Raw genomic sequence first — 27,591 nt, forward strand, 5'->3', positions numbered from 1 at the left:
CAAGCCAGGCAGAGCAGGCTGCAGAGTGGTTAGCGCAGCAGAGCGGCCAGTGAGTCTGCCTGTCTGGGGGCAGCAGGGGGGCGGGTTAAGAGGTGAGACTGTCGCATGCGGAGGGCTAGTGCCCCCAAGAGAGTACAGTACCTCGGGGGGAGTCACGTCCCTTTGCCGCCATGCTCTTGGGGCTGGAGAGGGTGATGACCCTAGCTCTGTGACCTAGGGCTGAGAGACGACAGGACGGAGAGGGGTCTCAGCAAGGGGCGGGGGGGGAGCGAGGGCCGTGGGAGATAGCAAGATGACCTCACGCGTGCTGCTCACGGGGAGAGAAAGGGGCGAGGCGGGAAGGAGAGGGGCGGCAGAAGCCACAGGGGGGGCGCTCCCTGCCACACACAACCCCGCCCCCCCGCCAAACCTCCCCCCCCTTGCCAGGAGGCCCAGCCCTGCCTCCAGGAAGCCGGGCAGAAGCAGCGGCGCTGCCAGTGGCCAGGGCTGTGGGCCCACATCTCACCTCCACGGCTAACTGTCCCTGGGTCCTTCCCTCCCATCACCTGCTTCATAAGAGATCCCAGCTTGGGCTGCCGCTTCTCAGAAGAATCTGTAGCACCAACAGAAGGCCGACATTCCGAGGAGGGAAGCGGGAGACCGGGGAGGGGGCCGGCCTCTGCGCCCCCTCTCCCCACAGGCCTGCCTGGCCGCCGGAGGAGCGTCTGGCACTGCAGGCCTTCGCCTTGAAGGGCCCAAAGCCCTGGGCTCAGGTGTGGCCCCTCCTCCTCCTCCTGGGGGAAAGGGGCGCTCCTGGCCCCTGCAGGGAGTGGGGCGGGGGGGGCGGGGCGGAGGGGACTGTGCTGCGGGGGGGGGGGGGTCTTCAGGGCACCCAGGACCAGCCAGACAGACAATGAATGAAGGTGGAGGTGCTCGGCGACTGCCCAAGGGCGGCCAGCTGCTCTGCCACGAGGAGGATGAGTGGGTGGGTCGAAATGCGGCAGCGGCACATGGCACGGGACTCACCTGGGAGCAGGGGGCGGAGTCTCCTGGCTAGGTGGTCCCGGCTGATGCTCCCCTGCCTCCCCGCCCCCCCTTGCCCCCCCCGCCAGGATCCCTTCCAGCCCCACAGCTGATGTGGCCAAGCACAGCCAGCTTCCTGCTGTGCGGGCCGGGGGGGGAGCAACTGGCCCCCCTGAGGAAGCCCGCCCCTTTGCCCTTACCTGAGCCGCTCATGTGAGCAGAGGTGAAGCCACTGAGTGTGTTCCGGCCGCCAGCCTCAGCGTAGTGGGGCATGGAGTTGATGACTGCCTGCAGGTACTTCTCCTGCTCCAGACTGGTGGAGTCGGCCTGCGAGGGGCCTGTGAGGAAGGCAGAGGGGCCTCCTCAGTGCCAGGCCTTGGCCACAGCAGGCGGGGGGCGTCTGGGCTGGGGCGGCGGCATCCGCCAGTACCTGGGGCAGGTGTGTTCTGCGACTTGAAGAGTCCCGCCACACCTTTGCCGTGCAGCCCGCCTGAGCGCAGCAGGGTCGCCTTGGTGCGCGCGTTCCGCCAGCACACGACCGGGAAGCGGTTCTGACGGTAGCAACGGGAGATCCGCTGAATGGTGTTGTCTTGGATGCTCTGCGGGACGATGAGCAGTCCTGGGTAACTGTGGGGAGGCAAAGCAGAAGCTGCACGTGGTGCGTGTGGAGCTGGAGCAGCAGCAGCAGCAGCCAGCCCGACAGCCAGAGGCCCCCGAGCGCTCTCAGCGGGCGCCAAGATGCCGCCCCAGCCCGAGAGCAGCTGGTCCCCGGGACTTGCCACCCTGGCCTCTTCTCCGCAGACATGGACGCGCACAGAACCAACGGCACTCAGGAGCCCGGAGACAAGCAGTGGGGGTGGGTGGGGCAGCAGCCCCCCGGCTCCGAGGCCCCCGGCGCCTCCCTTCTCTCTCCCCCCCCCCCCAGAGCGCCTCCCAGCTGTTCTCTGCCATTTGTGTGACTTTCTCACCAAGCCCCGAAGGAATTTAAGAGCCAGATGCTGCTGAGGAGGAGGAGGAGGCAGCAGAACAGCTCCCGGGCCGCCAGACTGAGTGGCGGGAAGGCCTCTCCCAACTGCAACCTGCCCCTGCTTTGCCCTGTTCATCGCCTCCAGAAGACTTCAGGAACGGCAATGGGTTCCCCACTCAGGGCTGACTGGGACCAGCCCAATGAAGCCGGTCAAGTGCCGGACTCCACTTCTAGCGCCTTCAGCCATTTGAAAAGGCTGACTGTCGGCTCCCTCAGGAGTCAGTGTGAGTACAAAGTGATGCATATTGGGGCAAAAACCCCCAACTTCACATATATGCCGATGGGATCTGAGCTGTCAGTGACTGACCAGGAGAAGGATCTTGGGGTCGTGGTGGACAGCCCGTTGAAAGTGTTGACTCAAAGTGCGGCAGCTGTGAAAAGGAGCATTGGTTTCACTTACCGTGAAGGCTTCTTCTGGTTACTGAAGCCAGGGGCATCTCATTGGGTTATCTCTCTCAGGCGCTCCAAAGCAGGACAGAATACAAGTCCCGCCTACCCGAGCCCGAGGGGGATAACTCCTCCCCAGTTCTTTCGGGCCGATAGGCGAACTAGGCTTGCACCCTCTAGAGAAGAATGGGAAGGAACAGGAAAGGACAGGAAGGGGAAGCCAGGAGGAAACCCCAGCCCTGGGCCCTATGAACCCCGTTCCCTGATAGCGAGTGGGTCAGAGCACCGTAGCTGGGTGGGCCGCGATGCCCCTGGCTTCAGCAACCAGAAGAAGCCTTCACGGTCAGCGAAACCAATGCTCCTTTCTCGGTTGCTGGAAGCCAGGGGCATCTCATTGGGACATACCACAGCTGACCAACGCAGGCGGGGGCGGTCTGACCTACTATTGAGGACGGACCTGTGGCAGCACCCGTCTCCCGAAGGAGGCTCTGGCGGATGCCAATTCGTCGATTTTGTGATGCTTGGTGAATGTAGATGAAAAAAGCCCCTGTGGCCACCCTGCCAATTACTTCGACCAGAGCAGTAGTCGAGAAGGCCGCCGATGCAGCCGCTGACCTCAGGGAATGGGCTACAATAGAGGCTGGTGGTCTGAGGCGTTGGGGCTCGTACGCCATCGAGATGCAGGCTCTGAGCCACCTTGCAATGGCCGTTGACGACACCGCTGACCCCTTAGGGAGTGGATGGAAGGAGACGGACATCGTGTCCGAGGTCCGGGACGAGGCAGAGCGCGTGAGGTACACCTTGAGACAACGGGGCACGTCTAGCCTGTGCCACTTCTTTTTTAGCAGGGTGAGTCGGCCCGAGGACAGCAGGAACACGTCCCGGGAGAGATGGAGTGCTGATGACACCCTTGGGAGCAGGAAAGGGTCCGTATCAAGCGCACCGCGTCCTCAAGAAAGATGCAGAAGGATTTATTTACAGACAGGGCCCGAAGCTCAGAGACTCTCCTTGCTGAGATAGTGGCCACCAGGAAAACCAACTTAAACGTGAGAATCCGAACAGGAATGGTTCGAAGTGGCTCAGAGGGTTATGACAGAAGAGCTCGCAGGACTATGTGTAGGTCCCGGGAGGGGAGCCTATGCCCTGCAGGTGGCGACAGGAGGGAAGCGCCTCTTAGGAACCGACGAAGGTCAGCGTGAGCCTGAGAAATCTGGGAGTCCGCGCTGGGCAGCACAGGAAGCAGGGACGCTGTCTGTCGCTTTAAGGTGTTATGACGGAAGCCTTTCTCTAGGCCATGCTGAAGGAACCGAAAAAGGTGTCGGATGGATTCCGAGCCTTGTGGAATCGAGTGTCTAGAGCTCCAACGCAGGAACATCCTCTACGTGTGCTGATATACGCTCTCAGTTGAGGGTCAGCAAGAGGCCAGCACAGTGTTCAGGACTGCGCCAGAGAAGCCTTTCCGCCTGAGGAGGAGCCGCACAGTCTCCAAGCGGAAAGGCGCAACCAGGCTGGATCGGGATGTAGAGCGGGTCCCTGTGATGTGACAGCACGTCTTGATTTTGAGGGGGTTCCCATGGTCGCTAGATGAAGTAGCTCTGGAACACCAGGGGTGCCTGGGCCAGAATGTGACTACGAGGATGACTACCACCCGGAGCAGTCGGATTCTGCGGGACACTCTTGCTAGCAGCGGAGTTGGTGGAAATGCGTACCGCAGCCCTTCTGGCCAGGGTGCTGACGTGGCGTCTGTCGCAGCACGCCTGGGCATGGGAATCTGGACATGAAGTCGGTCAGTTTCCTGTTGGACGGGGCTGCGAAGAGGTCTAGGACTGGCGTGCCCAACCGTTCCGTGATTTGTTTGAAGATCGTGGGATGTAGACTCCACTCTCCTGGTGCGATGACAGTGTGACTGAGTCAGTCCGCTGTTACGCTGAGTTTCCCCTTCACATGATGAGCGATTATGGACTCTAGGTGGTGCTCTGCCCCGGATAGGAGAAGTGTTGCCTCCTGGTGCATGCACCGAGATCGGGTCCCTCCTTGCTTGTTGATATAAGCCTGGGGCGCTATATTGTCCGTCTTACCAGGACATGGCTCGCTTGTGTGGGAGACTGGAAGGCTAAGAGGGCTAGCCTGATGGCTCTGAGTTCCCTCCAGCTGATGCTGTGATACCTTTCTTGGGGGGACCAGAGACCCTGGGCGGATATGTTTGGGGGGGAGCTCCCCATCCTTGGTCGCTTGCAGCTGTGCAGGAGATGCCCCAGGGAGGACCCAAGAAGGGCTTGCCGCTTAAAAGATTGTTGGTATCCGCCAGCATTGGAGAGATGACCGGATTGGAGATGGAATAACCAACAGGATCTTGGATCATTGGCGATCGCCTTCTGGTGTGGAAGGAGGAACCATTGTAGGTCACAGAGATGGAAGCGAGCCCAAGGTACCGCATCTATTGTGGCCACCATGAGGCCCAGGAGCTTCGGGAGAACACTAAGATAGGCCTTTGGGACTACTAACGCATGTCTGACCTCGGATTGAAGAGTAGGGATGTGCAAAGCTCCGGACCGGACCAGTCCAGTCTGGCATGGGCTGTAGCTTTAAGGGCAGGGGAGTAGTACTTACACCCACCCACCCCGCCGCTCTTCCCCCTCCGGCGCTGTGTTTTTTGCCAAAGTTTCTGGGGCGGCAGCGTTCCTCCCTGCCGCCCCTGCCCCTGTCATTAGCCTGCAAGAGCCAAAGTAAGGAACACGCATGCGCCCGTTCCACCGCACGTGCGCACCCGCCGCAGCCGCGCACGCACTCCGTGGGAAGAGCTCCGGGGAAGAGCGGCGGGGGGGGGGTAAGTACTACCCCCCTGCCCTTAAAGCTACAGCCCCCCTCCGTGCCGAACCGGCTTGGAACCGGACCAGTTCGGAGGCCTCTAGCATGGCCTCCGAACCGGTTCGGGCACATCCCTGTTGGAGAGATATCCGACGGTAGAGAGAGTGGCTGCTGTTGTGTCTAAGATGACTCCTATAAGGTGACTTTGTAGAGAAGGAGTCAGGTGGCTTTTTAAAACAAAAAACCCCACATTGATTGTGAACCCGTGGAGATCCAGGACATAGAAAGTGGCCTCGAGATCCCTCTGGGATTCTTGAGTGGAGCAAGATTGCAGAAGCAAGCCATCGAGATACGCAAAGGCCCGGATCCCTTGTATGCATAGCCGTGCCATTAGTGGCGCAAGAACCTTCGTGAAGACGCTGGAGGCAGATGACAGGCCGAATGTCAGAGCTGTATACTGGAAGTGTCGACCCGCATATTTTAAGCGAAGGTACCTCCTGCTGTCCGAGTGTATTGGAACGTGGAGGTACGCTTCCTTCAGGTCGATTGATGCCAGACGGTTGTAGCGGTGGAGTGCCTCCGCTATAGATCTTAGGGTTTCTGAGGGAACTGGTTCGATTGCCTTGATCTCTATGAGATAATGAATGACGTGGTGCATTCTGGGGTGCTTCTCGAAGGACTGAGACCTTGGCATCAGGAGGAACCTGTAGGATGGAGGAGGAGTGGCAAACGCCCCCCATGCCAGGTAGGCCTGGCAACATTGTTGTTGCTGTTGTCTGGGCTTAGAGGGTGAAGTAGATCTGAAGGTCCTTGCACCTCTGAAGGAACGGCGTGTTCTCTGGACTGGCCTACGAAAGGAGAGCTTGTCGGTCCTTTTGGGTACAGAGGTCAGAATGGTCTTTTTCTGCCTTGGACTCTATGAGCACGTCCTGTAGGGCAGATTCCCCAATAGTTTAGTGAAGTCATATGTTACAGAGGGAAGACTGACCCTAGATGAAGGATCCACTTGCCAGTTCTTGAGCCATAAATGGTGTCTGCCAAGCTAGCTGAGAAGTGGATGGCGTCTAGGGTAGTATCTGCCATAAAGGCTTGAGGCTTCTGAATTTTTAATTCAGAAGTCTTTTGCTTTGCTCTGGGGGAGACCAAATCACCCTTAGTTGTCTCCTGTTCTGGCGTAGCTTAGACTGTAGACCAATGGTCTCACTAATTTTTGTCATAAGAGGGGGATAGTCCTCTGCCCAAACAGGTGTTGGGATACTGCTGATGGTTCCCCCCATCCCCATCTGACCCTTAGCTCTCCTGTTTATCTGGGACAGTGTCCGAGTCAGGGACAGGGCGTTGGGGTCCCAGTGGGGGGTTCCCCTTCATGGTCAGAAGCCTCAGAAGAGAGGGGGTCTGTATCAGCGGGGATAGTGGTGACCAAGAGGACTCAGGATTGGAAGACCTGTGTCTAGATTTACGCCTATTTTTCTTTGACTTAGGTTTCTTGGGTGGTCTGACCTGAAACCCTGTATCCACCATGGCATTTTGAACCAGGCCTGCCACTCAGGGGGAATTGTTTTGGCAGAGACAAGGTTGGACTCTGCCTGGCAGCTGCAACTATAGGGGATGGGCTCAGGCGTGCAGCAGCAGATTTTTCACTTTTTTGCCCCTGATCCTTTGATGAAGATGGGAAGGACTGTCCGCCCCCATCCCCCGTTGCCCCACTGGCGGTACTTGCGGTTCGTTCCTGTGCGCTGGTCGCCATTCTCAGCTCTTGGCCCCGCAGCGAGATAGCCCGTATCTCCTCCATGGTCGGTGGTGGGTAGGTGGATGGGCTTCTCCCAAAACGGAGCTCTTCTAGCTCTTTAGGGGACTCAGCCTCCGCTCGTCTGCGGGCCGCCGCCGCCGCCGCCGCGCCCGTCTCGCAGCCTGAGGGCGGGAGACGCTCGGCGGGTTCCAGGCGTGAGGCGAAGGAGGCTGCAGAGCGGCCGACACCCACGCCATCTGTGCAGGGAGCTCGGGCGGTCAGGGGCGGCCGAGAGCGCTGCTTTTGTTGAGCAGCCAAGCGTCCCAGTGGCGCTCGAGCTCCCGCCTGGAGAGTTCCGCTGCAGCCTGCGGGGCGTGTGACGTGACGGGCGGGCCCTGGGAAGGCCGAGAGCTGCCGGGCCGAAGTCGAGCTGGGTGGCTCCCCGGGGAACCAGGACTGCCTTTTTGCCCCCTAGTGATTGCTCCATTCACAGAGGAGTCGCAAGAGACAGAAGGGGAGGGGGGAAGGACAGGCGAGCGAAAAGCTTTAACGTCTTTTCTTCCTTTCCCCCCTTTTTCTTAAATATATATATATATAGGCAGAGGAGTGAAGCAATTGATATTGGAGAGAAATGGATAAAGAAGGCAAAGGAGAGCAAGGAAAAGCCAAAACAAACAAACGCTAAAGGTGCAGAGAGAGAAAGAAACTGCTTGGAGCTGCCGAGGACAGAAGGAACTCAGGCTCGGGTAGGCGGGACTTGTTTTTCATCCAATCAAATGCTGTCCTGCTTTGGCGCTCCTGAGAGGGGTAACCCAAGGAGATGCCCCTGGCTTCCAGCAACCGAGAAGAGGCCCATTCCGTGCTTGAAACCATTAGGAAGGGGGTTGGAAATAAAACTGCTAATATTATCATGCCCTGATAGAAATCACTTCAGGCACCAACGACCAGGCTCAACCTATCCTACTCCGGACACATGATGCGAAGACCCGGCTCCCTTGAGAAGTCCATCATGCTGGTGGGGAAAGTGGAAGGCAAGAGAAGACGAGGACGGCCAGCAGCCAGGTGGAGGGACTCGATTACAACAGCGGTGAAGGCACCCCTGAGAGACCTTCAAGGCCAAGCGGAAGACGGATCATCCTGGAGAGAATCTCTCTATGGAGTCGCTAAGCATCAACACCAACTGGACGGCACTTCATCCATCCATCCATCCATCCAAATCTACTAGCCAACCCGCACAGAGCATCTGCGCGCTCTTTGGGGCTGGCTGTTCTCCCCCCCGCCCCCACTCTCTTGCCCCTCTCTCCCCACCCTCCGGCCCCACTCTCTTGCCCCCAAGCATTCCGGCCCCCTTCCCTGAACGTCCAGCCTGCCTTTCCCGTTTCGAAGGCTCCTCTCACTCGTTCCGGGGGAAACGTGCAGACTGCTGCAAGGCCCACTGACTCTGCCCCTGAAGGAGCACTCCTGCTGCTGCGGCGCTGCTGGGCTCTGGCCCCTGCAGTATGGCCAGGACTGACTGGGAAGGGCCAAGGTGGTGGTCTCCCAAGGCCTCAACCTGGGCTTCTCTGGCCCAAGAGAGGCGGAGGCAGCTGGATTCCCATGCCTGCCTGCCTGCCTGCCTGGCTACTCTGCGGTCTTATATCCAGGCGGAGGTGAGCTGGGGGGGTGGCGGCACTGAGCTGTGATCTTGCCCCCCCCCGCCCCCCGCACACACACTGGAGCCGGGAACGCCCCCCCCCACCTGGCGCCGCTTGTGAGCCTCCCTGGAGCAGATGGCGACTCACTGGCCGGGCCGGCCTCAGCCAGCTTCGGACCTCAGAGGGGTGCCTTCCCGTTGGGGGCCAGTGACTCCCACCCAACTAGCCCTCCGGCCTACACCTGCCTGCCACAGAGAGCGCCCACCCCCACCCCGCAATCCGGAGGGACCCTCCCGGCACGCTCACCTCCTGCAGATGGCGTACATCCGGTTGACGGTGGAGATGCGGAAGGGCTCGTTTTTGGAGCGGGTCAGGCTGCTGCTGAGCGTGCCCAGACCCAGGCGCTGGTAGTCCCGGCAACAGGCCCGCTCCACCAAGTGGCTCATGGTCATCTTGTCCGAGGGCCGGATGGTGGTGGACGAGCTCAAAGTGCCTTTGTCCATTTCCTCAGACACTGCGGGAGCCGAGGGCGAATGGGGTCAGGCCAAGTGCTGGAAACGCGTCCCCCCCCGCGTCCCTCCTCCTCCAGGCACCACACCCATAGCGAAATGCCCCAGCCCCGTGGCAAGGAGGAGGCCTGACAGAGAACTGTGGCTGGCCGGCCACGGCCACTGCCTGCCTCCCCCTGGGATGGAGGAGGAGCCGCACCCGAGATCTCATCCTCGTGATCCTCTGGGAAGTGCTGCTGGCTGCCGCGATGCTCCCAGCTGGGCGGGGTGTACTTCTTGCGCGTCACGTACTGGCGGCCAATCGTCTTCTTGGCATTCTTCACCAGGTTTCTGGAGATGGTCCTGCAACAGAAAGGGGCTTTGCCCAGTCCGGCCTGCAGGCGGCGCACGAGCAGAGAGCCCGAGCCTGAGCAGCGGCACCCAGGAGGCCAGAAGAGCCAAGCAGAAGCGTGGAAGATCCAGCCGGCCGGCCGGCCCCCTTGGCCCACACACACGTCAGGGTATGCCTCTGCCGGCAGGGCCCAGGCGGGTGCCCCAGCACCACAAGCAGGGCAGAGCACCAGCTACCGATGGGGCTGCCGATGGAGACCGAGGCTTCCCCATCCAGCCCCGGAGGGGCGATCCAGAGAGAAACCCGTTCCACTCGCCCCAGCAGAATGAGAGAGATGGCCCAGATCAGTCTCAGCCAGCAGCCCAACCAGGCCAGGGAGAACAACGGTGGGCGCCCAGGGAGGTGGTGGCCCAGGGCCCTAACCCCACCCTCATTCTGGCCCCAGGAGGGCCTGGGAGAGCCGACGGCGGAAGCCCGAAGGAAGGTCGGCAGGCAGGCAGCCCCGAAGCAGCCTCAGGCGAGGGCCACCTCCACAGCCCACACCCAGTGCCAAGGTGCCTCCTTACGTGGTCGAGAGGCCAAGGTGCCCCAGGGAAATGACCCCCACCGCCAGGCCTTGGAACATTCCAGGCACCTGCTGGGAGCTGGTCACAAAAACACAACCAACGGAGGGGCTCAGATGCCGGGGCCTAGCCGGGGCCCCAGGAGCGGCTCAGAGCAGCCCTGGTCTGACCAGCACCCACCCCGCCTTGTAGCCACAGGAGGAACCGAGCAAGGGCGGGCTCTGAAGGGGCCACCCCGACTCCAGCGGTGCCCCTCTCTTGGGCAGCTGAGAAAAGGCGGGCAGATCCAGAGTGCAGCACTGCTCCTTCGGCACATGCCCGCGCAGCCCTACCTGAGGGACGGGTTCTTCTCCTTGGCTTTGGGCTGCAAGGCTGGTTTGGCTGACTGGCCCACCGTGAAAGCAAACGTGTCAGAGACGTGCTGGGGATAGCGCAGCTTGCCGAGGTGCTTCCGGAAGGTCTCCGCGCTCTCAGAGGCCACCTCCTCATCAAAGGCGATGCGCAACAGCTGTGGGGCGAGCCAGTGAGTCCTTGTGCCCGATGCCCGGCAGAGAGAGCCAGCCAGCCAGCCCTGGCCTCAAGCGTGGGGCACATGATGCCGCCTGCCCCCACCCAGCCCTCCCCTGACTAGATGCCTCTTGCCTGCACCACCCACCTGGAATGTACAGGAGCGCAGCTGGAGCTGAGCACAACCCTCCTGGATGAACTGATCCACTTGTGCCTGGACTGTGATCTTCTCCTCTTTGGTCAGGGAAGCAATAGGGAAGGAACGGACCACCACCTGCTCTCCAACTGGGGGGCGGCGGGGGCGGGGGGGGGAGAGGGTGCGTTAGCTGCAGCCAGCCCAGAGGCCCGACTTCAGGGAGCTTGGCCAAGAGGCAGGCAGGGAGAGCAGCCCCACCCGGGCGCCATGCACAGGCCAGCGCGCCCAGGCCCTCCTCACCTAGCGGGTCTGTTGGGGTGCCCTTGAAGATGATGCGGTAAGTGGTGAGGAAGACGGCCCCTTCGGCGGGAAGCAGAGGGGGGCCTCCGATACTCCCACCAGCAGCTTCTTCTCTCCCATCAGGCATGAGGTAGACGCGCAGGCCGTCCATGACGCTCTCCTCGCCCACCAGCAGGCTTGGCCGCAGGAGCTTGGGCTGCGAGAAACAGGCATGAGGGAGGGGGCCTGACCCCAGCTGGGAAGCAGAGGCTTACTGGCATCGAGCCCCGACTCGCCCAGAGGGGCCTAGAGGGCCAGTCCCCACCTCCCCTCTGGGGGCCACGAGGGCAAGCCAGGGGTCCCCTGGTTCCCCTGCTGCCCAGGCCAGCCTCCTCAGGTTTCCCTTCCTCGTGGTGGAGGAGGAGGAGGAGGAGGAGGGGGGAGGCTGCTGCTCACCTTCTGGATGGGAGGGAGCCGCTTGCTTTCCCTGTGCACAGCATCCAGGGTCTCAATGTGCATCTGGACAATGTCTGCAGGGGCAGGAGGGCAGGAGTCAGCCTGCAGGCAAGGCCCCCTCCACAGCCCTCTTCCGCCTCCCGAGGCGGCAGGACAGGCACCTACCTGGGATCATGACATGCAGCCCCTTGAGGTGTTCGTTGGTGACCCCGCTCTCCGTGCAGACCTTGTCCACAAAGCGGTTGATGAAGCGCACCACGTAGTTGGCCACGTCCGAGCTTTCGGCATCTTCAAAGCCGCTCTCGGTGTCGTAGCTGTCAGCCACGCTGCCAGCGATGCTGCCGAGGAAGCGAGAGCGGTGAGGCCCAAGGTGGGGCTGGCTTGGGGGCCTGGGCTGCAGCCAGCCCCGGGGGGGGGGTGTCTCGGCGGGCCTCGCTACCTGTTGGTGATGAAGCTGTTGCTGACGCTCTCGGCATCACCGCCGAAGCCAGAGCCCCGCAGGAGGCGGCTCTTGCTGGCGTCCAGCGGCAGGAGCAGGTAACTCATGCGGTTGGCGTAGTGGATGGCCTGGCTGAAGACGGTGCTCTCCTCCTTCTGGATCAGCTCCAGCTGCTTCTCGCGGCTCATCGTGGGCCACAGGCGGCACTGCCCGGCAGCAATCTCCAGCGCAGACTTCTCCTCCTAGCCAGAGAAGAGCAGGAGTCGCCTTCTGCCCAGGCGGAGGAGCGGAGGCAGCCTCTCCTCCGCAGGCCAGGCTCCCCCTTACCTTCTCTGAGTGGTTCTCCTCCCCGTTGCCTTCCACGTAAAGCGCCCGGATGTGGTTCTGCACATCGCCATAGAACATGGCCTCCCAGAACTGGATGGTGGCCCACACCAGGTGCTCCTGCACACAGCTGTAGGCAAACTGGGTGATTCCAGGGCTGAGTTTCTGGGGAGGACAAAGGAGGAGATGCCGCTCCCTTTGCTTCCCACTGGGAGCCCCAGCCCAGCCCCTCCAGCGGGCGCTCGCAGGGCCCTCAGGCGCACATCTGCAGCGCCTCCTGCTGGAAGCGTCCCTCCCAACAGCCACCCGCGACTTACGCGGCAGAAAGCAGTGACCAAGGGCAGAAGGGTGGCCGCCACTCCGTGCTCGTCCGTGGCGCTGCAGTCCTGAGGGGCACAGGGGAGGTCAGTGGGGCACAGGGACGGGACGGGGGGGAGGGAGGGGGCACTGCTGCTCACGCCCAAGCCCTGGCTCCAAACCTGCAAGCAGCAGTTCATCATGCGGACAATGAAGTCAAACTGCTGGTGGTCCAGCACGGCTCGGTTCTGCTGGACGTGCAGGTTCAGCTCCTGGGTCAGGCACTGCCGAGCCGCCCGGCTCTTCATGGCGCGGAGGACGGCAGGCAGCAGCTGCAGGACGGCAAGGGCAAGGCTGAGCAGCTGCGGGGGCCTCCTGGGCGCACCAGCCCAGCCCCCTGCCAGCTCCTGGGGCAAGCTGCCCCTCCGCTGCTAAGCTAGCACCGGCTCTCTCTTTGCTCCAAGCACCCGGAGGGAGGGAGGGAGGGAGGGAGGGAGGGAGGGAGGGAGGGGGCGCGCATGCACTGCTGCCGGCAGCAAGGCGAGGCCAGCCGGCCAGCACTGCTGGAGGCATGATCCACGCGGCCTCACTGCGGCCGGAAGTGGAGAGCAGCAGCAGGCTGGCGAGAGAGAAAGCCAAGAGTTGGGGGTGGCGGTGGCAGCAGCAACACAGAGCAAGTGGGGGCGACCGCGCGGGGGGGGGGGGGCTGGGCGCCTGTGCTCCCTGCCCCCGTCACCTCACAGGAGCCACCCTGGTCAGCCCCCAGAGACGGGCAGAAAGAGGCACCCCTCCCTGCAAGGTCGCCGAAAAGGGGGCGCATCCTGGCAGGCACACACATGCGCTCGCTCTGCCATCCGCTGGGACTCTCCAGGAGCATCCGGCCGAACCTGGCCAAGGCCGTGCTTCTCTGGGTTCTGTATAACCCGGAGAGGAAGCCTGCCTTGGGCGCAGGGCAGAGAGGCACAGCTTCCCTTTCACACCCAGGCCTGACCCTGGCCTTGATGGCTGCAAAAGGCTAGGCTGCGCGCAGAGGGCACAAGGCAGCTGCGCATCCCTGCCGTGCCCGGACAACCTCTTGGCCCTCCAGACCACCGGCTAGGAGGACTGCGCAGCATGAGCGGGTGTAGTGGTCCAACGTGTGTCACCGACACAGGGCAGCAGGACTGAACTTTTCGACCTGCTACCATGAAAAAGTAAGAGGGAGATTCAAGGGAAAGGAACAAGCAATGCTCCACGGCCCCACGGGGTCTGCACAAGCAGGTGGGCACTGCCAAGCCCCCATCGCAGCCCCTTCAGGCACCATCCAAGAGGTGTTGGGTCAAACAGCAACTTCTGTCGTAAGACGAAGTATTGATGGAGGGCTCTCTTGGTCTTGTTTACAGGATCTGCTCAACACAGTTCATTCATTTTTACACACACACACACACTCAATTAAAATGTCACTAGAGGGTTAAATCCATTTTTAAATATAGTGCCGCTTTTTACATCAGAAACAGCCCTGTGGCTGGATCAGGCCAAGGCCTATCAGGTCCAGCGTCCTCTTCCACACAGTGGCCCACCAGAGGCCTCTAGGAAGCCCACAGGCCAGAGGGGAGGGCGCGACCTCTCTCCTGCTCTTGCTCCTCTGCAGCTGGGATTGAGAGGCATCGTGCCTCTGAGGCTGGCCTCTAGCCACTAGACTAGTAGCCACTAATAGACCTGTCCTCCATGACTTTGTCTAAGCCCCTTTTAAAGCCTTCCGAGCTGGTGGCCATCACCACATCCCATGGCAAGGAATTCCATAGATTAATTATGCATTTTACGAAAAAGTACTTCCTCCTTTAGTCGGTCCTAAATTTCCTGGCCTTCAGTTTCAAGGGATGACCCCTGGTGTTGTGAGAGAGGGAGAAACATTTCTCTCTGTCCACTCTTGCTATTCCGTGCATAATTTTATACACATCAATTCTGTCTCCCCATAGTTGGCTATTTCCCAAACTAAAGAGCCCCAGACTCTATAGCTTTGCTTCATAAGGAAGGTGCTCCAGGCTTCTGATCATCTTGGTAGCCCTCTTCCGCACCTCTTCCAGTTCTTAAGATACAATGACCAAAACAGTATGCAGACTCCAAATATGGCCACACCATAGATTTGTATAAGGGCATTATAATATTAGCAGTTCTACTTTCAACCCCCTTCCTAATGATGCCTAGCAGGGAATTGGCCTTTTCCACCACTGCCGTGCACTGGGTCAACACTTTCGATGAGCTGTCCACTACGACCCCAATATCTCTCCTGGTCAGTCAAAGGCAGCTCAGATCCCATCAACGTATATGTGAAGTTGGGGTTTTTTGCCCCAATATGTTTCACTTTACACTTGCTTACAATGAACCACATTTGCCATTTTGTCGCCCACTCCCCCAGTTTGGAGAGATCCTTTTGGAACTCCTCACAATCTGTTGTGGATTTCACTACCCTAAATAGTTTAGTGTCATCTGCAAATTTGGCCACTTCCCAACTTCTAGATCATTTAAGAACACACCCCAACTTCTAGATCATTTAAGAATATAGGAACATAGGAAACTGCCATATACTGAGTCAGACCATTGGTCTATCTAGCTCAGTATTGTCTTCACAGACTGGCAGCGGCTTCTCCAAGCTTGCAGGCAGGAATCTCTCTCAGCCCTATCTTGGAGTAGCCAGGGAGGGAACTTGAAACCTTCTGCTCTTCCCAGAGTGGCTCCATCCTCTGAGGGGAATATCTCGCAGTGCTCACACATCAAGTCTCCCATTCATATGCAACCAGGGCAGACCCTGCTTAGCTATGGGACAAGTCATGCTTGCTACCACAAGACCAGCTCTCCTCTCCTTATGAACTTATGAACAAGAGCACTGGTCCCAGTACCAATCTCTGGGGGACCCCACTTCCTACCTACCTCCATTGTGAAAACTGCCAATTTATTCCTACCCTCTGTTTCCTGTGCTTCAACCAGTTACTGATTCACACATGAACCTGTCCCCTTATCCTATGACTGCTAAGTTTACTTAAGAGCCTTTGGTGGAGAACCTTGTCAAAAGCTTTTTGGAAGTCCAAGTATACTATGTCAATCAGGTCACCTTTATCCACATGCCTGTTGACACTCTTAAAGAACTCCAAAAGGTTAGTGAAACAAGACTTGCCTTTACAGAAGCCAGGCTGGTTCTTCTTCAACAAGGCCTGTTCTTCTATAGGTTTCACAATTTTGTCCTTAAGTATGCTTTCTATCAATTTACCTGGCACAAAAGTTAAGCTGACCGGCCTGTAATTTCCCGGATCCCCCCTGGTTCCCTTTTTGAAAATCGGAGTCACATTGGCTACTTTCCAGTCCTCTGGTACAGAGCCTGATTGTAGGGACAAGTTATATATGTTTGCTAGGAGAACAGCAATTTCACATCTGAGTTCTTTCAGAACTCTTGGGTGGATGCTATCTAGGCCTGGCGATTTGTTAATTTTTAGTTTTTCTAGACAGTTTAGAACATCTCCCCTCGTCACCTCAAATTGGCCCAGTTCTTCAGCCTCCAAACTTGTGCTCAGTTCCAGAGAGGATATATGTTAAGTGTCCTCCACCGTGAAGACAGATGCTAAGGACACATTCAGCTTCTCTGCAATCTCCTTGTGCTCCTTCATAATCCCTTTCATGCCCGCATCATCTAAGGGTCCAACCACCTTCCTGGCAGGTTTTCCACTTCTGATATATTTAAAGAAGTTTTTGTTATTCCCCTTGGCACTTCTAGCTATATGCTCCTCAAACTCTCTTTTTGCATCCCTTATTGACGCCTTGCATTTCTTTTGCAAGAATTTATGTTCTTTCCTGTTCTCTTCATTTGGGCAGGACTGAAAGAAGTCCTCTTCCCATTTATAGCTTCCCTGACTCTACTTGTTAGCCACATTGGTGTCCTCCTGAACTTTGTGGTACCTTTCCTCCTTCTTGGTATACATTCCAAGTGAGCTTCTATTATTGTGGTTTTAAATAAGTTCCATGCTTTCTGGAGTGATTTGACCCTCCTGACTTTCGCTTTCCATTTCCTTCTTACCAGTCCCCACATTTTTGAGAAGTTTCCTCCTCTGAAGTCCAATGCATCTGTGTTGAACTTCCTTGGCAATACTCCACTCCCTTATAAGCTGAATGAGATCAACGATGGGCACTGTTCCCCAATGGTGCTGCAACTCTGACATCTGGGCACTACTCAGGATTAAGTCCAAGGTTGCCTTCTCTCTGTAATCATCTGTTCTAAGGCACAGTCATTTAGCATGTCTAGACATTAGGCCTCTTTGTCATTACATGAATGTGAATGTACCCAGTCTGTGTGTGGATAGTTGAAGTCACCCATTCTTACTGCCCTGTCTCTCTCTCTCACACCTCTCTGATTTGCTTCTCCCACTCCAGGTCACTCTCGGCGTTTTGATCCGGAGGGTGATCACAAGTCCCTAGTAACACATTTTCTTTTCTTGATGCAGAATGCAGCCTACTAGGGGGCAGACCTGGAGTTCCTTTTATTGCCAAGGCAGAGGGGTCAGCTGTCGCAGGGCACTGTGCAAGGACTACTTGTCAGGGTTAGGCAGATTCAAAGAGGGTTCAAGGTGACCAACAGCCATGATTGCCAAGAACGGAGCCTCTGTGTGCCAAAGCAGGGTCCCGTGAGAACAGGAGCCTACAGTACCCGGAGACATGCAAATATGCAGCCAGGAGACAGCAAGGCACATTTTCGCACAGAAAATCCACATAAGGAGGAGATCTGGCATGTGGTAGTAAGCATGAAGCACTCCCTTTGCTAAGCAGGGTCCACTCTGGTTTACATTTGAATGGGATACTACATGTGCGAGCACTGTACAACATTCCCCTCAGAGGATGGGGCCGCTCTGGGAAGAGCCCCTGCCTGCTTGCATGCAGAAGGCCCCAATTTCTCTCCCTGGCAGCATCTCCAGATAGGGATGGGAGAGACTCCTGTCACAACCTTGGAGGAGCCGCTGCCAGCTGGTGTAGGCAACACTGAGCTAGATGGACCCAGGATCGGACTCAGAGTAAGGCAGCCTCCTACCCAGAAGTCAGCCCTCCCCCAGTCGGCTTGGCGCAGCGACTGCAAGGGGCAGCCGGAGTCTCACCTTCTTGGCCTCCAACATCTTTCCTTCAAAGACGTAAGTGATGCAGTTCCTGACAACCTCCAGTCGACGGGCACTGTTGGCCAACACTATGCCATGGCGCTCCATGAGGACACCTGCACAGGGAGGAAAGAAGCACCTGCCACTGTCCACACAAAGCCAACCCCAGATGACGCCCCCCCCCCGGTCCCTCTGAGACACGCCTCATGGAGCTGCAGCCCCACTGCCCTCCGCCCTCCGGCTCAGAAGGCCCCACAGCACCCATGTTCATCACTTGCTTTCTTCAGAGCCTCCAAGTCCTGCCCTGCAACACCCCCACAAGCACCTTACAGCAGCACAACAAGAGAACAAGTCAACCAGCTGCCAGGCCATGTGCCAGAGAGCTCCGCAGGGCAACAGCCAGCACAGACGGAACTCCTCCTCCTCCTCCTCGGGGGACAGGGATGCTGCTTCCCCACCCCGCCTCCTGGTGCCTCTCGGCATCCTTGGCCTCTGGAATGAGGAGGGCAGGCCCCAAGCAGCAGGGGGCCAGAGGCCGGGCGCATGGTGCTCAGAGCAGCCCCCCCCCGCCCCCCCCCCCCGCTCCCAGGTCTCACACCCGAAATGCCCAGAAAGGCGACATTCCTGTCCACAGCTCTCCCTTGCAACTCAAGCAGCAGCAGCAGCAGCAGCACAGCACCAAGACAGACACACGGGAAACATACCCAGCGGAGGCCCGGATGGCACCATGCACTTCTTCTCTGCCCTCACCAGAGGGGGCGCCGACTGCAGCTTGGCCGTTGCCTGGTCGACGATCCACTGGATGGTCCCCTCGTCCAAGCGGGGGAAAGGCCTCTGGTGTAGGCGCAGGTGGCAGCCTTCGGTGGGCTTCTGCACCTTGTGCATCGTCACCGCAGGGTAGGGGTTTTCCTGGGCCAACAAAGCCAAGGATGGGGTCACTCCCCAGGCTGGAGGAGGAGGCAGGCAGTCCCTTCTCTCCATCCAGGGCAGGAAGAAGCCCCGGTCTCAGTCTGCACCCCACCTGCTGCCCCCCCCCCCGAAGCAGGCTTGGAAACACACACGCACACACGCACACGCACAGAGCTCGAAGAGGGGACCAAGGACTCTTCCCAGCACCTACATTTTTGTACAGCTGCTCTGCCAGCTCCTTGATGTGACGCAGCACCCGGACCTTGCTCCCTTCGTCCGCTTGCATCCGCTTGGCTTCATTGGCCACCAGCTGTGAGAGAGGCGGGAAGAGCGGAGGGCTGAGAGACAGCCACCCCCTCCACCCCAAAGCCCCAACCGGCCTCCAGCAGCCTCTCACCTCGTCAAACAGGTCAGTATCCCGGTACGGAGGGCCCCTCTCCGTCACAAAGCCGGCAAACGCCATTCCCTCCAGCACCTTGGGGAGGAAATCATCTTCCACTAATCCCCTCTGCCCAAGGAAGGCTGCCTAGAAGCAAGAAGAGCTCCCTGGTCAGTCAAGGAAGCCCCACCGCGCCGCCTTCCTGGAGCCCAGGGCTCAGCTGCCCTAGACGTATGGGGGCAGCTCGCAAGCAGAGGTTCTCTTGCGAAAGAGAAGGGACCAGCAGCTACCCGAGGAGCTGGGGACACCCCGCTGGAAAATGGGCTCCACCCCTTTAGTGAGACATGGCGGGACGGTGGTGCTGCCAACACCACCGCAATGCGAGGCTGGAGGCGAGGGCGAGGCAGCAGCAAGCCAAGGGTGGGCCCCACGCCCAGGCACTTCCACAGAGAGGGGAGACAGCCCCCTCCCCCCCCCCGAGGAGAGTGCCAAGAGGCCCCCGCCCACTGCAGCTCTCCCCTGCCCCCCAGCCCCACCTCCACTCCAGGCCAGGTGACCTCCCGGGTGGAGCAGCCTGACCTTGTGGAAGCGAATGACCGGCTCCGGGTGGATGCGGATGATGTGCAGGCACCAGCGGTAGCCCTGCAGCAGCTGGGCAAATAGACGGAGGAAGACTGCCCGGATCTCCTTGTCCTGCCGCCCGGGAAGGAAAGGTCAGCTCAGCAACGGAGAGCCAAGTCCGAGGCCGGAGAGGTGAGCTCTGAGGCACCATCTGACCAGGAGACGGAGGCCTGCACTCCAGCTCGGCCTGCCCTGTCCTGATGGAGGGTCGGGGGAGACTGTCCAGATCCCAGATGAGGTTGGCACACAGGTGCAGAGCCCGCGAGAAGCCCACTGGTGGGCCTGCAACCCCACCCCCGCCCACCCACCCACCCACCCGAACAGCCTTTCCTGGTCAGGCTGAAGACACATCCCTTTCCCCATCCCACTCGCAAGCCAACCACGAGGACAACAGGCACCCCTTGACGAGTGCCCACCATCTGGGACTGCTGCTGCGAAACAGCCCCGCGGGTCTCCACCACGAATGGGTCTCACATCCTTCATTCACACCAGTTACACGAGTGGCCATCACAAGATCTTCTAGCAGCACGAAAGTGCATTTGTGTGATTACATGAAGCTCTGCTTCTTTTCAGACTCCTGACCTGGTTGAGCTCACCGAGTGTTGCAGAGCAAGGACGTCTCTATTCATGCTTCGCACATCATTAACGTTACACCACGCCCGGCTGATGCGCCATTCTTTCACCTTCCCCTGAAGGGAAGATGCCCAAACCCTGGACCTGACGAGTGGCCCCGTGCTAGGCCTCCCCCTCCCCAGAGCCCCTTTCTGAAATGGGCAGCCAGGACTCTCTCCATGGGGCTCCAGCACAGAGTGAGGGCAAGGCCAACGTGGGGACTGCTAACGGGGAGTTCACTTTCTAGACAGGGAGTTCGCTCTGCTTGCAGGAAGCGCGTGGCCACCACAATGCCAAGACCTCTTTCTCCCAGGCACCCAGAACCCGTTCAGAGCTGCATCAGCACAGACGGGCCGTGGGGCGAGGGTGGCGGCACGCACACGGCTTGGCTATGAACATACAGACATGAACTGAATGTGTTTCCAGGCTGAGACAGTTTGAGACAGTTTGAGAGAGACTGGCTCAGACCACATGCTCATCAAGTAATGCAGCATCCAGAATTCATATTGCTTTACTTTGCGTATGCACACGCACACACACACACTTGACCCTCTCTGCACAGCCAGCTAACGTGGCACAGAGGTGTCAGACTAGGCCTGGGTTCAAATCCTTGCTCAGCCATGAAGCCCACTGGGTCACCTCAGACCCTTCACATTCTCCTGGTCTAGGCCACCTCACAGGGTTGTTGGCACTGCGGCAGCGGGGGGGGGGGAGGGGAGAAGCACGTAAGGAAAAGTGGAATCCTCACGCCCCTCAGCTCAGGTGGCCAAGTGCCTACTAGTCTGGAAGCAAAAAAGAAGGGAGTGGGTACTACTCAAAAATAAAGTCATGCGTTTCCACAAACTTGGAGGACTCCCTAAATATGCAGAGGTATTACTGTCATAGAATATTTATACAGTGCTTTTCAACAAAGAAGTTCTTGCAACAATTTATGCAGAAAAAAGGAATAAGATGTTTGCTTGATCCCCCAGAGGGCGAGGGAAGCACCAGAGACCGGGGCTGGGGCTGGGCTGGGCCCACTGCTCTCTCCCTGCTCTCTGTAAAGAGAGTCCAAGAAGTGCCCTTTTTGCCCGGCTGGCAGGGCGCAGGGTGGCCCATTTAGCCACCCAGAGGACTGTTCTCCTTCCCTCCCTCCCTCCCTCCCTCCCCGCTGTCGGCACTTCCAAAGCCAGCAGCAGCAGAGCTGAATCCCTGCCTGGATGCATCCCTTCCCAGATCAGTGTCCTATTGAAAGGGCGGGGCGGGGGGCTCCTTTTACAAAGGTCATGTCATATAGGAGGCTGCAGAGAGCCTCAATGCCAGTTAACAGGGGCTCCTCGGCTCGCAGGACTTGGGCAGCATTCTGGAGCAGGAGTGCCCATTGGAGGCCCCCTAACTCTCCTCCTCACCCCCAGGCTTTGGAATTCTCTTTCGCACCAGGCCTCGGGACGCCCCATCGAGCATCCTTGAGGCTGCTGGCATGGGTGCCCCTAGGTGGAGCGCCACGCTCTCCTGCCAGTCTTCCGTCTTGATGGGCGTCTTGACCACGTCCCTCGGTCCCCCCAGCTCCCAGCATCTGTGTCCCCTCCAGGACACACACTCCCATGCACCAGCCCCACCAGGGGCTTTCCATCCCGCAGGCCTTACCTGCATTTTGAGGGAAGACGCAGAGATGGTGGAAGGGGGGAAGGCCAGGTCAGCCATCTCCAGCTCAGGGTCCAGGACCTGCAGGCAGAGAGGGGGAGGGAGAGGGGAGGCCCCCACTCAGCAGAGCATGGCAGCAGACGCAGCACTGGGGAGCCAGATGCTTCGGCCACAGGCAGGCAAGACTCCAGGACCTCATCCTTACACTCAGCAGAGGAGGAGGCCGACCTGCGTCTGGGCTCTCCCACTTCAGCCTAAGGAGGAGGGGTGCTTCTGCAAGCAAATCCTCCTATCGACAAGAGGCTTCCTGAGCACATATTCCATGAATCAAAAACGGATTCCAGCCCAGGCATCTCCCTCACATGACCTTGTCTAGGAGCCAGGAACTCCCTCACGAAGGAGCTTCCTGTTATAGCAGATTCCCCACGCCCTGCCAATCTGAGTGGTACCTTCAACTAGACCCTTATCTCAGGCCGCTGGAAAGGATTTCTGGAGGTCAGTTCCTGCGGGGAAGGGGATCCTTCTCAGGCCCCAAAGATCCCGTCGGCTCTTTGGGTCACTCTTCTGGCCCATCCATTTAGCCTGGTAAACTAGAGGCCTCCAGCCACCTTGCATCCTTGGGGCTTGGGGGGAAGGCCCAGGAGGAGCAGAGGGCTCTTCCGCCACAGAGCCCCCATCCCCACAAGCCCTCCTTCAGCTGCATCCCCAGGCCTCCTTGATAACAGCCCATCCGCCTGCTCCATTCCAACCATCCACGGGCATCCCAGGCAGTGTTCGCTCTGGGGTTTTTTTCCACTTGTGTGCAGAATGAGTTTTGTTCTAGGTGGCAGTGTGTGCTCATGTGCATTCAGAGTGGGACCTTCCCAATTCAATCTGAGCGGGATCTAAAATTAACTGAGCAGACATCAAAAACGTGTTTACGCGTGCACATGTGCTAGCGAAGAGCAGAAAGCTTTGGGGAAGGCAGCAGACTGTGTTCAACTCGATAGCCGCCTTTGGACCAAGAGTTCTAGCTGGCCCATCACGTCCAAGTCTTTGATGCCCTGGCTTGCCCACAGGGGGAACCAGATGGTCCATGTGGGTAAAAGGGGGGTGGTCACCCAGGTGGAAAAACTTTGGTTCGCTCCAGGTTTCTCCAGATATGCAAAACAGGTATGTGAAAATTGTGTTATTTGCCAATAACATAATATGGGAAAGGCGGAGGAAATGGTGCAGGCAAGGCACCCTCCATCATCAGGGTCATTTGAAAGCTTGCAAATCGATTTTATACAGACGCCCCTGTGTGCTGGGTTCCCATTTCTACTTACTACCATATGTGTTTTCTCGAAATGGTTAGAGGCTTATCCCTGTCGAAAAACATGCAAAAACAGTTGCAAAATCCTCCTAAAGGATCTGGTCCTTGGAATTCCCATTTCCTTAAATTTGGATAGAGGAATACATTTTACTGTACAGGTGATTCAGAGGTGTGCCAAGCCTTAGGGGTTTGTCAGAAGTCACACTACATGCACCACCCTCAGTCCACAGGACTTATTGGAAGATATAATGGAGACTAGAAGAAGAAGATGGTGAAATTGTGCACGCAGACTGGACAGAAATGGCCAGACGCATTGCCCTTGGCCTTAATGGGCACAAGAGCCCACGCTAACTGGAAAATGGGACTCAGCTCACATGAGATCACCACTGGATGGCCTTTGCGAATTCCAGTGTCGCCCCCTGCTGACTTGGCCTCAATGGCTTTGAGACTCATGGATGATAATATGCTTAACTAACAGCTCAATCCAGGAAACTGGGTTCTAATCCAGGTGTTTCAGCGGGAAAATGCCCTAGCTCCTTTCAGGATGCTACTCCTGGCCTTGGCGTACCAAAAGAGCTCTAATTTCGGAAAGTGAGCGTTTTGGTGCCATAATGCTCCCTGCAAATGGCACGGGCTTGCTTGGAGCCTGCTAAAATCAATCCCATACAGCATTTAATAAGGTGGCAAATGATACTGCAGTGGCTTTGCAAGGTTTAAATGATGAAATCTCAGCAATGAGACAGGCTGTCCTGCAAAACTGCTTCGCCCTGGATATGATCGCAGCAGCACGAGGAGGCGTTTGCACACTAATGGGAAGAGAAGGCTCTCAGGAAACGTGCCCACAGCCATTAAAGGGATATATGAGACAGTAGAAAGCTTACATCCCCCCGCCGGAGATTGGAATCCCCCTTCTGGGTACTCCACATCTTGGTTATTGTGTGGTGTTGTCATTTTCATCTGTATCTATTGCCTGTTCCTCATCATAAGTCGACGTATCCAGTGCCTCAGTAGGAAGGGCACGGAGATGACTGAGCAAATAACAAGGCCTAACTATATAGCTATGCTTGACCTCAGCCCGGAAGAAAGCTCCTGGGTCACCTTAGGATTGCCAGAGACTCGGCAGGAGGGAACTCATGCAGATGAGTCGGAAGAGGAGATCGGCGAGATCCATGGGCGCACGCAGGTGTGATGGAGGTATTGGATGGATACGTTCGGGGGGGGGGGGGTTGTGGGAAATTGCTTTGCTCACTTGACCAAGCTGAAGCCATTTTGTTAGCTTGATGCTAGAACTGTATGAGCAGAAATGCTTTGCAAGAAGAAAAAGACAACCAGCTTAGTGGGCAGGCAGAAAATGGACCCCCCAAGCTTGGGGTTTGGCTTGAAATAGAATTTGGGAAAGGTCCATGGAGATTTGAATAATGCTTTAGCAGACAATGACGGCAGCTAATACTCTGCAAGACCCTGTCTAAAGCAATCTGATCATGCAGGATAAATATTGTTTGTCACTGTAACCTCCTTGTTTTAATACATGCGTGCACATGTCCAGCTAACAGACTGAAATGTTTAAAGCAAATTAAGACAATTATGTGATTTCCTCTTTTGACAAGATAAGACTGTCAAGACAAGAACTTTGCAAAGGGGTCTTTGGCATCTGGTCAGGTTTGTCACCTGCATTGGCTCTCTTTGACCCATTTTCAGTTGAAACTGACTTTTATCAATAAAGCAATACTTGGATTCTAATAAACGTGTTGTGAAGACCACGTGTTGATAGTCTCGAATGCCCAGAGTGCCAGCCAATTCATACTGTGCTGCTTTTCGTCTTTTGATCAGTTTCCTTGAGCCGACTCATGGAGGCAGTGGGCGCTCCACTCATACTTGCTGTGGCGATGATGATCCAGACAGATCCAGGAACTCCTTCCCCACCAAGAGGTGTGGAATACTTGTTCCCCGGCACAGGGAAAGAAGTACCAGAGGCATCAGGGTGACCCATCTGCTGGACTTTAATGCAATCTCCGGATGGGATGGTAGAAGAAGCCGCTGCAAGGGCCTCAGATGAAAGCGTGCCCATGGCACTGCCATCATAGCTGCCACCATCAGCCCTAGGATTCTGGAAAAGGAGAGCAGCAGAAGGGATCTCGGTACTAGGGATTGTCTCATTTTATTCTCCAGAGTGAGCCTGCGCTCTGGGGGTAGGAATAGTTTGACCCATTGCATGTCTATCAGAACGCCCAGCTGGAGCAGTTGGTGAGATGGGGGTGAGCTGGCTTTTCTCTCTGTTGATCAAGAAGGTCCTGGAGCTCCTGAAGGGTGCTTTGTAGGTCGCTGTTGGTCTCTGTCTGAAGTGAAGGAGATTTTAGCAACAGTTCGTGCAGATACACAAATATCCCTACGCCTAGAAGGCCTCAGATAGTGACCAGAGTACTGTCAATATGCAAGGTGCTGAGCCTCTTTAGGTCCATTGGAGAGTCAAGATGATGGAGGCCCCTGCGGCTGACCTCAGGGACTCCCCGCGGAATTTCCACTTTTGGATCTAGCGGTTGAGAATTTTAAATCCAGCACTGCCCGTAGGGAGCCGTCTTTTTCAGGGAGTATGAACATGATGGCGTCGATGCCTATACCCAGTTGAACTGCTGGGGCACGCTCTCTGGCCCCTATTGGCAAGAGACACTGAATTGCCCCGTGAGACCCTTGTGTTTTAAGGGTAGGTGGGAGGTGGGAGTGGGCAGCAAGCCTTGAGGGGGATTTGTGTTGTGCTCTTATGGAGTAGCCCGCCTTGATGGAGGTGAGTACCCAGTGGATGGAGGAGGTGCACTCCCTGGCGTGTAAATGTGTGGAGAGGCGACCACCCAGGAGCACACACACACACCCATGTCAGAATTGCTGCTTAGCCTCTCGGGGGGCGGGGGACATGCGTTGAAGGCTGCCCTGTTGCTGAAGCTGTCTGGAAGGTCTGGATCTGTTCCAGGAGGAGCACTGCGACCTAAAACCTCGATCCCTACCACCAAGGAGGGATGAGGGAGCGAAAAAGGGCTGAAAAGAGTCTCCTCCCGTGTGCGCTTCGGTTCACATGCTGAGAAGGGCACAGCTTTCTTCTTATCTTTTGACTCTATGAGCATTTCTTCTAAGGCCTCATCCCCAAACAATTCCCCCTGCCCTTGAAGGGTACTGCTGTGAGGCTGCTTTTGGAGGTAGCGTCAACCTGCCAGTATTTCAACCATAAATTACAGCAGCTCACTACTGAAGCCGCTGCTGCCTGTGATGCAAGGAGAACAGAGTCAAGAGTGGAAGCTGAGATAAAGGCCTGCGCCTCATGGGATTTTACGAGGGCTTGCCTCATGCGAGCAGTACCAGAGTTTGGTTCTTGTATCAAGCCATCTAGCCAGGTGCTGAGGACAAACATTCCTTCCAGGTGTTCATCAGTGGGGGATTTTAGGGCAGGTTCCCCATCCCGGGGGGGGGGGATTTCAAATCATCACCGCCACCGGAGCATCTGTTGGCAGGGCAGGGGGAATAGAATTTGTTAGCTATTGCTGAGTTCTTTCTATTGGAGGTGGGAAGTTTTCACTCCACCTTTGATGCCTCCACAAGAGAAACAACTTTGGAACTGGAAGGGCCATATCATTCGCCCTTGGGCTAGGAAACACCAGCGCACTTTTACTTGGTAGTTGGGATTCTGGAGACATGGGTGGATCGAGCCCCAAAGTAGGTACAGACTTATTCATCAGTGAGGCAAAGTCCAAATAGCAGAAAGGTCTGTGCGGAGCCTCGGAACCGTCTGGTTCTTGCCCGTCAGATCACTCCCCTTCTTCTCTGTCCGGGTGTTCAGGGTCTGGCACAGCAGAGGGCTCCCCTGGGCCCTCTGGGGAATCCTCCCCTGGGATGGGCTCCTCATCCAAGGCAGAAGAGCTCCCAGGGTAGATGGAAACGTGTTTTCTGTTTCTTCTGTGCCTAAACCTGAGGTGGAGGATAACGCGCTTGAGGAAGAAGATGGTCCCCGGCCGCAGCCTGGTTCACTCCCCCCGCTCAGACTTGCAGGTGTTTGCCTGAACTCCCGGCCGGATGGCGGGAGGCTGGGGCTTCTGCCCTCTCTGGAGCTCTGGCGGGGGGGGGGGTCTCTTGGCAACTGCAGTAAGGCCGCCTCCTGGACAGCTGACTGGCTGCCTGAATGCTGGTGCTTTCCCTTCGGGACCCTCATGTGAACTCTGCGTTTAGCTTGGTCCATGCAGCAAAGGGAAAGAAAGAAGACAAGAAAGCGGGCTGGGGGACGATGACGGACGACTGAAAGTAAAACTAAAGTTGATCCCCTCTCCCCTTTTTTCATTGTTTCTTTTTGAGTTTTAGAAGATCTTTGAACAAAGAAACAAAGCAGATGGTCAAGAAGAATACATGGAAATTGGTGAGAGAGAAACAAGGAAGCAATCTGAGGAGAACTGCCTGGAGCAGTTTGGCAGGACACAAAGCACTGGGTGGGGCCAGGCTCCCCTGGCTCTTAAAGGCTTCAGCTTAATTGGCACAGTCCTGCCTTTGAGCCACGTGGAGAAACATAACCCACCCTGAGACCTCCTTGGATGGCGGCAGCAGCAGAGAAGCTGCTGCTGCTGCTGCCATCTT

The 27,591-nt window shown here is 57.4% G+C and overlaps 1 protein-coding gene across 8 annotated transcripts in view; it reads right to left on the reverse strand.

Annotated features, from left to right (window-relative positions):
• SBF1 (SET binding factor 1) overlaps positions 1-27,591 on the reverse strand; it is a 138,945-nt gene that overhangs the window by 9,114 nt on the left and 102,240 nt on the right. For 2 of the 8 annotated variants that reach the window (XM_053252429.1, XM_053252428.1), the window contains 21 exons: positions 21,690-21,767; positions 19,410-19,523; positions 18,849-18,977; positions 18,663-18,761; positions 18,247-18,451; positions 17,546-17,658; positions 12,611-12,760; positions 12,449-12,517; positions 12,135-12,296; positions 11,808-12,049; positions 11,534-11,706; positions 11,369-11,442; positions 10,934-11,129; positions 10,646-10,782; positions 10,323-10,498; positions 9,296-9,438; positions 8,894-9,101; positions 1,433-1,629; positions 1,203-1,340; positions 506-592; positions 142-219 (listed from right to left, as the gene is read on the reverse strand). In XM_053252429.1, the coding sequence (XP_053108404.1) occupies positions 142-219; positions 506-592; positions 1,203-1,340; positions 1,433-1,629; positions 8,894-9,101; positions 9,296-9,438; positions 10,323-10,498; positions 10,646-10,782; positions 10,934-11,129; positions 11,369-11,442; positions 11,534-11,706; positions 11,808-12,049; positions 12,135-12,296; positions 12,449-12,517; positions 12,611-12,760; positions 17,546-17,658; positions 18,247-18,451; positions 18,663-18,761; positions 18,849-18,977; positions 19,410-19,523; positions 21,690-21,767 (2,968 nt within the window). The remainder of the gene's footprint in view (positions 1-141; positions 220-505; positions 593-1,202; positions 1,341-1,432; positions 1,630-8,893; positions 9,102-9,295; positions 9,439-10,322; positions 10,499-10,645; positions 10,783-10,933; positions 11,130-11,368; positions 11,443-11,533; positions 11,707-11,807; positions 12,050-12,134; positions 12,297-12,448; positions 12,518-12,610; positions 12,761-17,545; positions 17,659-18,246; positions 18,452-18,662; positions 18,762-18,848; positions 18,978-19,409; positions 19,524-21,689; positions 21,768-27,591) is intronic. The other 6 variants (XM_053252436.1, XM_053252432.1, XM_053252435.1 and 3 more) reach the window with 4 other exon arrangements.

Source organism: Hemicordylus capensis, chromosome 5 (genome assembly GCF_027244095.1).
Source record: "Hemicordylus capensis ecotype Gifberg chromosome 5, rHemCap1.1.pri, whole genome shotgun sequence".
NCBI lineage: Eukaryota > Metazoa > Chordata > Lepidosauria > Squamata > Cordylidae > Hemicordylus > Hemicordylus capensis.